The following is a 15,081-nucleotide window of genomic DNA, read 5'->3' as shown; positions in this document are numbered from 1 at the left end:
CGAAGGTGTAAATACACGCAAAGTGCGTTATGTTGTGTGGATTGCTAGGAAATTTAAATGGCCCTTTAAATAACGATCGTTATATTCCGGTAGCCACCTACTTTAAGCCGACTATCCGTCGGCTGAATGACAGCTGACATCGATTTTAAATCGGATGGGATGCATTGAGATGGAAACACTGATGCCGAATGCGTTTTTTTTAATGAAGGAGAACGTATCTTTAATGCCCACTTTCACCGGTTACTTGCCTTATCGACTAAAATCACGCCATATGTTTTTTCTGTATATGAAATATTTGCTACTTTCTTTTAGTAAGCGTTTGGCAATAATATAGCAACCAATGAAATCAAACATACTATATCAGGAAAGAAATTCTGGTTTGTATCCAATACTTGTATGTCAATGCAAAATATTGTGGGTGTACCTTGACTGTAAGCGGCTTCGTTGTTTTTGAACAACATTTTTGGACCCCAAAATTTCGATTTCGGAACTTTCATTAAACACGGCTTATTCTGAACTGATGACTCGAATGAATACCAAAATGTTGCCACAATAACAAATTGCCACAAAATGTCGGAAGCGAAATTGTGCTTCACTCAAATATATCAATGATGCATCAATTTTTGGATATGATGGGGTGTTAATTGTTTTGTCGACCTACGTAATAATATGCACACTAATTAATGACGTAATTGCATATCATTTATTAACGTTAGTACTGATAACACATGAACAGTACAATTCTTGAGATAACCAAACGAATTAACAGGGGCTAAAGCTGTCAGAACAAAATATTAATACAAATGCTAAATATGATTAATAAGCTGTTAAATAGGCTACATATGATAACTATATTGTTTATTTCATTCTATTTCTTCTATATCATATACATACGAAGCAGGCTAAATATACTGCAAAATAGTTTAAATTTCATCGTATTAAGTAAACATGCTATAACTGCAAAAAAGGCTGCTTAATTGGTTACATATGGTAAATAAGCTAATTATTTTATCCATGGCTAAATATTTAAAATATGCTGCTAAATAGGCTAATACGCTGTTTATTACATATCATTTAATAAGCCTGCTTAATAGGCGTTTTACTACAAAATAGTATTAATTGGCAAATTATTTTATCCTATAAGGTAAACAAGCAAAATTCTTAAAATATGTTCCTAAAAGACTCAATAGTATTTTAATGTCATCATATTAAGTAACATTTTAGTAAACATTTTAAATCATACGACTGCTTCATCCTAATTATATAATCCATGCATCTTTTGACATAAAAAACTTTTTTTTTCTAATCATTCATGTACAATATATACCAAATGATAAGAATGGAATGGCACCAAAAAAGGCCAGTGCAAGTGACGTTCTACAGTCCCATGGCATCCAACTCTCTCATCATCTGACAGAGAGCTAGCTCAAAACAACAATTTACTGCAAGGATGTCGTAGCAGATATCGCCCTGAAATAATTGAATAAAAATACTCACACTTATACACAGATTATACAAGGGTAATGTCAATTAGAGATCTATTTAATAAGTGAGGCTTAGAAAATCTGAACTATTATCTTTGTGAGTCGTTCTTATTTGTCTGTTTTGTATTGTTTGTATTTCGAAAGTTGACAAAAAGAAGAGCTGAAATACAATTACACAGAATACGACGTCATAGAAATAAACCAAAATGACGTCACTATACTACACGTCTTTGCTGAGCTCAAAATAGTTGTTGTAAACCTACGCTTATCATATGAAACGCTACTTCTTTACTGCGGACATAATGATGAGATAAATGGGAGTTTTGCTCCAGTAAATCTTATTTAGATTTGATTGTTTTTATAACATCTGTTTAAGAATTAAAAAGTCTGAAAATTGTTGGAAAACAAGAATGTTAACATATCTGATATTGACAAACATTGAATTACAAGTGGCAATGGAATTTAAGGTTTATATCAAAGCTAAAACGATCCATCTAATCTAACGAGGTCAGAATATTTTAAAATAGCATGTGACAGGGGCCGCAAGATACAGCCGATTGCTTAACGTTGCATAATTTTTGTTCTTTACATTGTAATCTTCACATATAATTATAAATAACGTTGCAAATAATTAAGCCTCTGAAAAGTGTATGAAAATAAAAAGGTCAACTGTGATAAAAAAAATGTTATTGTTGAAAAACGTGGATTTTGCAAGTGCATAACAAAAAGACTAGAACTTAACAAAAGTCAGATTCTCTTTAGCATCATTTATATATAAATGTCATTAACACTGCTTCTGACACTCCTAAGTGAACAATACATTGATCCCGCTTTTATGCGTGTCCGTTACTCAATATTGTGTGAATCACGTTGACGTGGAAGAGCAAATGATAAAATTGAGATGCGCTATACGGCAACAATTATGCAAATAGCACACATTTTTTAAAGGCGCAGTCAATCTTATGTACAAAACTGGCAAGGAAATTAATGCACACGCAAACGCTTTGATACTGTTGTTATTGCTACTTGGCAATCATTAAACAATTTTCAAAATCCTGCATTTGAAATAGTTATACATTGTTTCTTTTGTGTGCTGTATGTAATATTTATATAATGTCCGTATTTTTTTCGTTCGAAGAAAGGTTACACAATATGCTTTATAAAAGGCGCTTGTTCACTGAATGACACAATTACTTTTTTTTTAAAGACTTAGTATAATTAGAGTACTCTTTACACCATGGTACAAAAAAAAAACACACGATACATATTGATACATTTTCGTTTATTAATCAAATAAACTTGATAATTTTTTTAGTGTTTCTGTTGTTCTAGTATAAGTTCTCGGATCGCTTAGATAAATCGTAACATATGTTATGTAATATGGCAGTCTATATGGCGTTGATATTCAAGTCAAAGCCTTCGAAGTTAAATTACCTGGATCAAACGATGTTTTGATCTTTCATTAAAAACATCTTTATTGTACTTTATCTTGAGGAATTTTGTTTCCATGTTAAAATATATTAAATGTAATGCCAACAACTGTGAACAAGTCCCTATCTGAATATCTAACTATTGAGAAAAGTTTTTTCGTTTTAGCTCATGTACCTGGATTCCACCCATAGTTCGAATGCGGGCTCGATACGCTGGCAAGTAAGCGGGCATACACAGAGCCGTGCAACAGCAGTCGCCCGTACGGGTCGAAAGGTCACACAGAGTTGCCTGGAAACAACACATCACCTTGCACGCTGCAAAGATATGCAATTTGTAGACGTTATTTGTTTTGAACTTTAATTATACTGATGTTGCTAACTCTACTTCTACAACAACAGCAAAACATTAAACTACCAACACCACTTCAACAACAACAACAACAACAAATACTACTATTACCACTACTACTACTACTACTACTACTACTACCACTACTACTACTACTACTACTACTACTACTACTACTACTACTACTACTACTACTACTTCAACTACTGCTACTACTACAACTACAACAACAACAACAACTACTACTACTACTACTACTACTTCTACTATTTCTACTACTACTACTACTACTACTACTACTACTACTACTACTACTACTACTACTACTACTACTACTACTACTTCTACTACTACTACTACTACTACTACTACTACTTCTACTACTAGTACTACTACTACTACTACTACTACTACTACTACTCCTACTATTATTATTACTACTACTACTACTACTACTACTACTACTACAAATACTACTACTACTACTACTACTACTACTACTACTACTACTTTTACTACTTCTACTACTACTACAAATACTACTACATCTACTATTATTATTTCTGCTACGTCGACTACTACTTTTTTTCCATTTCTATTACTTCTGGTCTTACTGCTTCTGTTATTGATCTTCTAAACGCCATTACGTTATAAATAATAGCCAACTGTTTGCACTTACTGGAGGCGCAGTCGGAGAAACATCCACACAGTCCAGAGGACCAATCCCTGTGTCCTATTTTGTCACAGACTCGCAAGCCCTTCTCCTGGGTCGCCCCTGGCTGATTGACGATGACGACCTGTTGTGAGGATTGCATGAATTGCTGTTGTGGCGGCGGTGGTCCATACTGCAGCATGGGCGGGGGATACGGCTGAACCGGAACGTGGTTTGGAGCGTATTGCTGCCCCGGTTGTCCATGCATCATCTGCGGATTTGGAGAATAGTATGGAGCCTGTTGCGCGTTCAACTGCTGGTTTGAATGATACTGCTGTCCTTGAGGGGAATACATCTGTTGTTGTGGTTCCGAGGATGACGGAGCGTATTGTGGAGGAGACGATGACCTCGAAGGCGGTCGCATTGCATTGTCATCAACTGGCTGCGTTTTAGATGATCGCCTGTCCATGTTTGGTTGGAGCTCTGAGATTTTCAAATGTTCCTTAATAAAGACGAATAATTTGTGTTGGTTCCATGTCCTTTTGGTAATATGTCTTTCTAGTAATTCATGTGTATTATTAACGCAATAAGTTCAAATTAACAACCATGGAGCTTAGTCACACATGTACAGAGAATATAGAGCAGGATAGATTACTGCTATATCGTTGTGTTATAAATCAGACGAGGCTTAGTATAAAAAATATATTGAATATTATATCTACACAACGATAGGGCAGTTACCTGTTTATCATACCTTAATATCCCCTATCTTTAAGACACAATTTAATTGCTATGACTATATGTATAACAATATGTATGTTTTCAAGAATTAATATTTATACTGAAGTTTGACGTGTTTATCATGGCGTTATGAACTTATGCGCTTAGTATTTGAAAAAAAAAAGATTTTTTGCTTTTTTTGTCTTTTTGTGTTTCAACTTGCTACATCTTAGTATCAAAGCGTTTTTGTTGTTGTTTGTCACCTATTTCTGCCGCAATCGAAGACTTTATAGTTAATTCCGAGTTATTTGCAATACCTCCAAACAATGACGGATATATACGCTAACTTACCTGAGCAAAATAGTAAATTAATAGTGCTAAAAAAGTGTACGTAAATAAAATACACACTTAAAAAACTAATTATAGTTTTTGAACACATACTGAAGGTAAAATACCTGTTTTTGAGATTGGTATTTCTTTTAATTGGCATTTCAGGTTTAAAAAAAAGATATGAACAACGAAAAAGCAAATAGTTTTAATAAAGAATTGCCTTGGGGTCTAGTTTAATTTTCAAAGGCACAGCGAATTTAATGTTTTCTTCTTTCAGAATTCAATGGCAAAAATACATTGATTTAGCAAATGTGCACTGCAAAAGGCTTCGGGTTTATTAAAGTTGGGAGTAACGCAAACCGTGTTTTGCTATCTTTGTTGCACGAATGTATAAAGATCCGTCCGATGAAATGATTATTGCTAGGCAATTTTGGTATTGAAATATTTGAACCATTGATATAAAATCCTAATCTATAGTTTATTATAGTTTCAAGGGGTTTGAAAACGCTTTGCACGAGATATTTTATAATCAATTCGATATAAACTCTCTGCGTGGAAAGAGCTTGTTAAAATGAAGAATTGTTTTAAATGTTACAGAATCAATTATTTAATAAACAAAAACGTCTTGATGGTTCTAAATTGCTCACCTTAACTCAAGTGTACACATTATCAAAGACCTGAGCTGGTGACCTAGTTTTTTACTCCTCTTGACATGACCTTGATATCTTAAAAACATTCTGGAAATGGTTAACACATTCTTGAGTGATACTTTTCGTTACATAAGGGTTGACCCGTAAAACTAATTTTTGGGCACACTTGACCATAGTTTCATCAATGCTGATTACTACACTCGGCTTCTTATTTAGAAACAAAGTTTTTTTAAGTTTGAATTGGAGACCTAGCTTTTGGACCCCGATTTATTGTTTTTCTTAACATTGTAAAGATTAACATTCTTATCAAGTTTCATAAAGGTTAAGTCATATATGTGGCTTCTAGAATGCTGACAAGGTTTACCTTACATTTGACCTTTGTTTATTTTTGTTTAACGCTCTTGACCCTAATTAAAACATATTGTCGTTTTTGTCAAGATAAACATTCTGACTACGTTTTAACAAGATTTAGTAATAAATGCTGCTTCTTCAAGGGAAAATAAGTTTTAAAAACAATAAGAATATTTATATTTGCAAAAAGGAAGCAACAAACAAATAAATATATTGCCATAACATTGACCTACACATCAATTCCATTCAATAATATGCATATTTAGCAAATAAATAAGAGCACATATCGATATTTTTGGAAAATATGATCCATGGAAAGAAAGTTTAGCTATTTGTATATCTATTTAATTAAATAGATACATAATATTAATAAGTGTTTTACACCATGTGTAAAACGTGTAAATTTGTGTAGAGAAACAGCAAGTCTGCCTAAAGTATTTTAATACAACTAAATATTTATAATATTATTTTCCACCGAAATTATTATGATGAGATGTTACGTTATATTGACGTTCTAATTTTTTTTAAAGCAGTGTTTTGTCGTTCTATTTGAATATAGCACTGCATTTTTTTAACAGTCCCATTTATTGTATTGATATCAACCCAAATGTATCGATATTTTAATAACGGTAATAAACATAACTGTAGATGCTTTCTCATAGTATCATGCGTTTGTAATATTAACGTTGCACTATAGAAACTTACAATAAACATTCCTTAACAAAGAAGCACATAAATAACTTAAACACATTACCTTTTGCCACACAGAATCGTTGTATTCAGTCTTTGCTTGATGCGACCGTCTTTCAAAATGAATGCAAGCAAATACACGCCGATGCGATAACATAAAATTGTTATCTTTCCATGTATTATTTCACACCGCTAAATCCAATAATGAAATTTGAAATTAGGTTGCAACGAAAGCTGGATACGTTTAATTAGTGAATTCTTATTATTGCATCAATGTTCACAACATTTATATAAATTAGATGTTTAAAAAATGGTCATATGTAGAGAGACATTCATTTTTTTTTTCGATAAATGGATCACGTTCAATCCTCAAATACAACTTATTCACTGGGACCTGATCAAGTAAGTCCTTTAATACAGTAAGAAATGTCTTATACTTTGACAATTCTCACTATTTGAAAAGTTAGAATTCCCAATGCCCAGCAGCGTATACGTTTCTGACTCGATTTACGCAATTATTCAAAAGATCGCTACCGAGCTGTTTTTCGACCCTGACCCTGCTCGATATTCTCGAATGTTCGAATACCAAAGGCGAAGGTGGATAGTTGGTTCTGAATCGATATTCGGTAATGTCCGAGTACTAAAGACCGCGATGGGATTCGACCAAAATTTGATATTCGCTAAATTTCGAATACACAATACCAAGCTGGGTATTTGTCCTTGGGTTGATATTCGCTTCAATGAAAGTGCCAAATATCCAGCTGGATATTTGTAACTGGCTCGATTTCTACTAAATGCGAACAACTTTTACCCTTTTGGACATTCGACTTTTATCGGTATTACATGTACATTCAAAATACCCAATACCCATCACCAATTAACTTGATGGACCTCCAACAGGATAGTTTTCGTATTTTTCTCAGGTAAAAGGTCAAAATGGCAGGTATTGTATACTAGGATAGGAGCAAAGAAGTGTGTTTCATACACTTTTTAAATATCTTACACCTAGGCTTATGCATGCATTTTCAAACCACTTGGATAGCAATAAATTGTTCAGCCATTCGAACCACGGTCGGCTAAACAATTTTCACGACACTCACGTATATCACAGTTAAAATTATAATTTATATGATCACGAAACAAACAATAGTTACATAGAGTATATAACATTTTATATCAAAACTGAAGGTTTTAAATCTTAAATTTTAATTTATTTCCACATGTATATTATACAAAAAAATTATACAAACATGTTTGAGGTATAAAACATCACAGAAAATAGAGTAGCCGAACTCGTTTTAAGATATTGTAACAATTTACTAATAGGAGTAGGCTGCAATTTTTAAAATGACTAGACACTAAGTGCAGTATCTAGGATTTCGGGACGAATTCATAACCAATAGTCTTTTTCACTTGTCATTATAAATTTGATATTCATGTATTAATTTCAATGGCGACTCAGTGTTGACAATATTTTTAATCAAACATATATCAAAAAGCAGTGTGCTTTTGCACATCCAGCCCTTATCACGATAATTAATTGATATAAATAATTATGTTACTCGCATCTAACTTAATTTTCATTGTTGTTTTGTATTTGTAGTTGTTTATCAATACAAGTCAACTGTAACTTCAGAACAGTGTATCCAATGCATCAATGCAAACAAAATCACAAATTGGTGCTTCCTTTGTAGTTGACCTTGCTTTAAATCGACGGGTTCTATGGCTTTAATCTGCTTATTCAGAATAGTTCCCGTGATATCATGATTCCAAATGAGTGGTTCCTAATCATGCACTAAACATTGAAATGAGTTTCAATTATGTAAAAACATAATCTTGTTTCTTGAACATAATTAAACAATGATTAAATACACGTCCGGCATAGATGAAGACCAAGTTTTATGATGGTATCATACATACTTTTGGAATAACACTTGTATGTTTTGCATTTTTGTACTTGTAACAGAGACCTGAACTTTGATTTCCTGTGGGAAAAAGTCTTGCATAATCCTCACGTCACCTTTAATATTGATTTTTATTTATTATTTGACCAAATTATCGTTATTTTATGCACAAACTCGGAGACTGTTTGAGGTAACGAAAATAAACGAAAAAGGCGACATTACTTCGTGTCGAAAACCTACACACTTACATAAAACATGCAAGAGTTTTACTGAAATGAAATTCAGAACAACATAGTTCACGCCGATACCAATTATAGTGTGTATGTCTCGTATGGACCTACTGCACAATTTGTGGACTTCCATAAGTTGAACCGTCTTATTTAGAATAATTAATTTCGCATTACTTAAAATCGAGTACAAATCACTATTTATTGACTTTTAGGTTCCATTTCTTTCGAACTTAAATAATTGTGTGGTTTTTTTTCAGCGACATTTTATATATATGCAAAGATATCTCGTTTTAACAACTTTTTTTTTAATTTTTAAGATTAATTGCATGAACTCATTTTAAGCATTCCGACGGTTATCATAAAACTTTTGGTAAATATATTAAGATTGTTAAAGAAACTGTGATATGGTCCTTATATTACTTTAAGCAAAATACATGTACACAGCATTATATCAAGTGTTTCATTATATGGCCTCTATCAATTGAGTTTATCAACGAAATATCAGTGAATTGTTATCTATAATCGTTACATTATGTATCATTTGTAAGTTATATATCGGTTTAATAATCTATACCTGTCTTGACGAGTGTCGCCTTTGGCCACCTGCGGGAGCGAGTGTGGCCCATGGAAAAGATATCGTAGAAGAAACCGTAGTATCATTTGAATATGATAATATTAAGTGCGGAATACTTTGTGAATTTTATACATGATGGATACATTTACAGCATCATCAATTCACAAAATTTGTTTTCAGATTAGCTCTTCCTTAGATCAAATAATGTTTCATGATGCCATGAACATACTTTAAACTCTATGATAAGTATTATGTTTACAATACAACCCCTATATGCAGTTTCCTTTTCGTTAAATATGTGTAATGTTCATGTAAATATATGGTTTAAAAAAGGCATACCAATCAGTACAAAGAATATATATTCATCCTTTCTAAAAAATTGCACTTTATGATGATCTACTTAGAGAAACGAAGACAATTACACTTGGCATACACACTAAAGGTACTGATTATATATTATGTTTGAGTTTATACATATAAATATAGGATCTGGCACGAGTTGTCATGTCAAACCACATTTTATTGAACGATTTCAGGAATTTTGTTAGTAAGCCTTGGCGAGCTTACCAACGAATTTCCTTGATGAGTTTAATAAAATATGATATGATATAACAAAGAGTGTCAGATCTTTGTTATCACATGCTTTTAAATGAGCAAATTAAATAAATATGTATGCAAACATAATGATAAATCTCGAATGTTGTTTACATTACGTGACGTCATTTGACGTTGCAACGTCATTTCAGCAAAATAACTAAATACGATTGGTCACTAAACGAAAACTAAGCCAATGAAAGCGCTTTAAAATGTTGTATTACACATGTGTAATATAACAAAATGTAATGGTTATATTACATGAGAAACAGGGTATGGCATGTGATAAATAACGTAAATATTTTGATTTTATTACATTTCAGTGCCAAAAATACACACACATTAACACTTTTCACAACTTAAATTACATGTATCACTTTTGTGACAACCGATTACGAGACTTCATAAGCTTATATGACGTTTCGCCACAGGTCAATGCAATAATTACAAAGTTCAACAACTTCATTGTCCCTATATTCAACACAATTGTATATCAATTTGTCTAGCTCGGCAATCCGTGGAAACTTGAATGCCTATGGGAGCTCTGCGAAACCACTTAAAATATTCAAATGTTGGCCTTACACTTGGCGGATTATTCAAGCAAATATGTTGCAGTGTATATTATAAACGTATTCAATAATTGGTTTACGCTTCATTATAAAAGACCTAGATTGCCAATAAATTCTACAAACTTTCATCAGCTTGAGCGTTCAATGACGTTTTAAATGATCAATTAACATGTATACAAAATCGGGGTTTGATAATTTGGCGGTTTAAATCAACGCTTTTTATAAATGAGAGTATAAATACTGTTCGTCGTGTTCCTAAGTCATCTTGCGGCTTGAGACTTGTGACAAATGTACCATTTCCATTATTTCCATACGTGAATGACTTAATTGAGCCGAAAAACAGCAGTGTACAGTACATATAATTTAACAGTGCCATAAATAAAGAGCAAACTATTGGTAACGGTGCCTTGTTTGCTTCGGCGAACGCTGCTTCGGCCTTTCAATTTGTGTCCTGTGCAGAAATCGGATGTTTTCCTTTAAATTATTAAAACGGATATGGGTTATTGTATACAGAAATCTCATTTCGTAGATAATTCGTCGGCATGGTTATATTTGAGAAAATAACGACATGCTGCATTCGTTGTTGGCAAACAAATCATGCACCACAGCCATTGAACGCCTCCTTGACGATTGTCTTATGATAGTTAAACCTTAGCAAGACGGTTTTCTCATAACATAAAACATTCAATATATCATTCTCGAATTAAATTAACCACTAAGTACCGACAAATGGGTCGGCCTTGGATAAGTATTTACATTCCGCGTCCCAGGAATAAAAGAACATAATCATTTTCTTTAAATTATTATAATTAAGTTTTAAGTACAACGAAAAACAATAATGCTTGTTTAGCTGCATGGTTTGTTGCATTGAATCGCTATAATGACAGTGAACTAAAATCAGTAATATTGAAAAATAAAATCGATGGTTCTTCCTTGATTACTTCAACTGAATTTATTGATCAACTTTGAACAAGAAGGCTCTCCTGTACATAAAACGGCATACGGCTACATTTTCCTTAACGTCGGCTTATTTCGAAATATTTCATAATTACGACAACATAAGTCATACACATTGAAAAATGTGATACATGTATGTTTGCGTTGCGTTTATAGCAATGGTTTAAAATATGCACCCCATGACAGTTATTATAAGTTACGTTCAATTTGTATTTTGGTAAGAATTATAGTGCATCAACTTAATACTGTTTTTTCCTAAGGAGACGAAACTATTAGAAGTTTTAAATACAGTCCAACCTGCCCGAGCGACCTTCTTTGAATAGCGACCACTGTCCATAACGATCACATCGATTTTACCCCGAACGATTTCACTATATATAGTTTACCTGTGAATAACACCCACCTGCAAACAACGACCAGCGACCGCCATTTTGCATTCCCAAAAGTCGATTTTGATAGCTAACAACGACCACTTCAACGACCAGTGACCACCATTTCACATTCCCAAAAGTCGATTTTGATAGCTAACAACGACCACTTCAATCATAAAGTTGTATGCATCTGACAGTTTGTCGAAAGTGTAAGAAGTTGCCTTTTTTATTTTAGTGGCTCGCGATTAATGTTCTTATTGCTGAAAATATCAAAGACAAATTTGTGGCTCACATTAACTCATTAAGGTAATTTACGGTTTCGTTACAAGCACGATGCCAATTACATAATACCTTTTGATATTTATTCCTTTCTTTAATTTCTCTGTGATAGAACGTGCATAGACTATAGGTACGTAAATTGTCAGTTATTTTGTTATAGTTATTTTGGCATCAAAGCGTAAGTTCTTGACGTAGATGAACGCGTTAATGCGATTAGTATGTTAGGCAAATGGCACAGTTGTAGAAGAGTGGCTAGTGATCTTGGTGTAGGCAAAACTCAACTCCAGAACATACTGAAGCGTAAACGCGAGATAATGGACGAGTTTGAGGGGAACGTTAACTCTGAAAGTCGGATTACTCGTCAGTTAATGAGTTATTGCGTTGTTGTGACTACTGGTATGTTGATTATATGTATGGTACCTTATTCGTTTATGTTAGGATATTGAACTAATACATGTTAATATAAAAATAAAACTGTGTTTTCCATTTTTTGTTACATTGTGCATTCATTAGTAATCAAACATTTAACCAGTAGAGCACATACATAGATAAAGTACCTGTTACAAGCCTACTGTCATATTTTGCAAAGTTTCAATCGACCCTGCGAATAAAGACCAGCTGTGAACAAAGACCACAACGACCAAATCCCTTCAGTGGTTTTTATTGGAAGGTCGACTGTATACGTAATCGTTTGAGCATTTACATGCATGTCAAGTGAGACAATAACTAGGAATGTATTTCTTTTTTACGTATTGGCGGCGATATGTTGCGTTTAAGTTACACGTTAGCATCCTCCTTCTCTTGCTTGTAAAATGCAAAATAATACTTATAAATTTATTGTACAAAATGCGATATAGAACAATATCATATCAATATATATAAGTATTTAAATACATTAAAATTTAGAGGGACCTTTTCACAGATTTCGGCATGTATTGATGTTTGTAGTTCAATTCTTTAAATTGGATAAATGTAATTATTGGAACTAAATACCTCAATTAAAAGCAATAATAAACTTGAAAAAAAGGAAAAATACTGGGCTCGAACCACTGACCCTCGGACTGGGCTCGAACCACTGACACTCGGACTGGGCTCGAACCACTGACACTCGGACTGGGCTCGAACCACTGACACTCGGAGTAAAAGTCTAGCACCTAAACCACTCTGCCATCCGTTCTTATCAGTTAGTTATGTATTTTATTCATTATAAAAGCGAGCCTTGTAATGTCACCAAATTTAACGATAACAATACAACTTTCCAAATCATGCAATCCTTTCGTGTTAGTAATGCTTTATGAATCGTCAAAAGATGTATATGATAGATATTTTAGATCATATTAAATGTTTAGTATTACTGTTTCCTTGCAAAGCACATAACTACAACGAAAACGTGCATATGTGTAACTAGTTTATTTTAAATTTATCTAAACGTGATAAGGTCCCTTAAACTCGAACAAAATTAAGTAAACGAATTGAAAAAGAAATCGGAATCATCTGACTCAAATGGCATCGTTTTATAGGGGCATTCCACTACGACCCTATTACCCACAATTTGTCCCGATTTCCAATATTTTGAGGTCGGGGACATTCGTAGCTCAATCGGCGAAGGTTCTAACTCATTCGTAGCTAGTCGTGGGCCGGTCGTTAGTGATTCCTGCAACTCGTGAGCTCCCGAAAAATCGTGGCCAGATTTTAAACGTGTTTAAAATTTGGCGAAGACCTCCAAGACTGAATTTAATCTCAGTTGACTCGTAACAGCGTCGTAGTGCGTTCTTGGGCGTCGTAATAGAATCGTAGGTAATTCGTGACTCAAACGGGAAATCGGTGATCACGCGATATGTCTTCGAATCAGCTACGATTTTGTCAAGACTCTCACGTGTTCACCCCGAGTGAGTTGCGAGCCCGCTAAGATTCTCGCGATTGAGATCAAGATTCTCACGAGTTCGCCCCGAGTGAGTTGTGAGCTGGCTAAGATTCTCGCGATTTAGATCAATATCAATATATATTGGCGTCTAATTCATGGGTGCGTTCGGTGAGGTCCTAGCTTAGTCGTGTACGATCTGCATCGTTCGTAGTACAGTCTCAGTAGATTCTTACACATCGTAGTGAAGTCGCGACCCTATTCGCAAGACTTTAACCGAACCCCACGATTCGTTGTAACTCAATCGTACCAGTGTCGTAACTGAATCGTAGACTTCACAAATCTTCTCGATTAAATAAATGTGATAAACGGAAGCGAATCGTGGTCTTGTTTTCGTAGTGGAATAGGGCCATTACACCAGAACGCTTGATTGCAACTAATCCTACAACCGTTTATTATTTACTTAATAACCTATGATTATAAACTAGTAATATCGCAAATCCCTAATTCACAAACTCACCAAGAAGCCAGCTAGTTTGGAATGGTAAATTGTAGCGGTGCACACTGTGGAAGCACTTATGCGAATGCCAAAATAATTACAGCATCATCACACTACTAACATATCGACCCAGCGAGATGATATATAACTTGTAAATTTGACGTTTGTTGAAAAGAAATACTCTGAGTTATGGTTGTTGGTAAAGGTATACACATATAGTCAGAAGTAATTGTTTGCAACTTTTAAAAGAAATAAAGTCGGTTGTGGTTAGCGCACATAACATCGGCAAAGTGTGAGATTGACGACAAATGAAAAGTCGGTTATAACTCAATAATGTTAGTCACAACATACGTAAGATGTCATATAGGTAAAGCTACAAACACATATCAGACATTTCGGTTTTTAATATGATACTCCATTCGATGAATTAAGTCTGCTTGCAACTTCACAAACATCACGCATCAAAAGCATTCTTTCCTAAATGACACACCAGTATAGAGTTTACTCTTTTGAAATCGTGATATCAGCTAAGGTTATCGATGGATTGTTTGATATATGGTACGTAACACGATGACGTCAAACATTTT

The 15,081-nt window shown here is 33.9% G+C and overlaps 1 protein-coding gene across 3 annotated transcripts in view; it reads right to left on the bottom strand.

The window, feature by feature from the left end:
• LOC127853152 (PLAC8-like protein 1) overlaps positions 1-6,885 on the bottom strand; it is a 70,283-nt gene extending 63,398 nt beyond the window's left edge. The window contains exons 1-4 of one of the 3 annotated variants that reach the window (XM_052387396.1): positions 6,721-6,885; positions 3,943-4,417; positions 3,090-3,229; positions 685-1,470 (exon numbers count right to left, since the gene is read on the bottom strand). In XM_052387396.1, the coding sequence (XP_052243356.1) occupies positions 1,378-1,470; positions 3,090-3,229; positions 3,943-4,417; positions 6,721-6,813 (801 nt within the window). In that variant the 5' untranslated portion in view covers positions 6,814-6,885 and the 3' untranslated portion in view covers positions 685-1,377. Of the gene's footprint in view, positions 1-684; positions 1,471-3,089; positions 3,230-3,942; positions 4,418-6,720 lie in introns of those variants that run through there. The other 2 variants (XM_052387398.1, XM_052387397.1) reach the window with 2 other exon arrangements.
• Positions 6,886-15,081: the final 8,196 nt, after the last annotated feature.

The sequence above is a fragment of the Dreissena polymorpha genome, chromosome 12 (genome assembly GCF_020536995.1).
Source record: "Dreissena polymorpha isolate Duluth1 chromosome 12, UMN_Dpol_1.0, whole genome shotgun sequence".
In the NCBI taxonomy this organism is placed as follows: Eukaryota; Metazoa; Mollusca; class Bivalvia; order Myida; family Dreissenidae; genus Dreissena; species Dreissena polymorpha.
The sequence above is the reverse complement of the archived record's forward strand: the minus strand, read 5'-3'. Positions and strand labels throughout refer to the sequence as shown.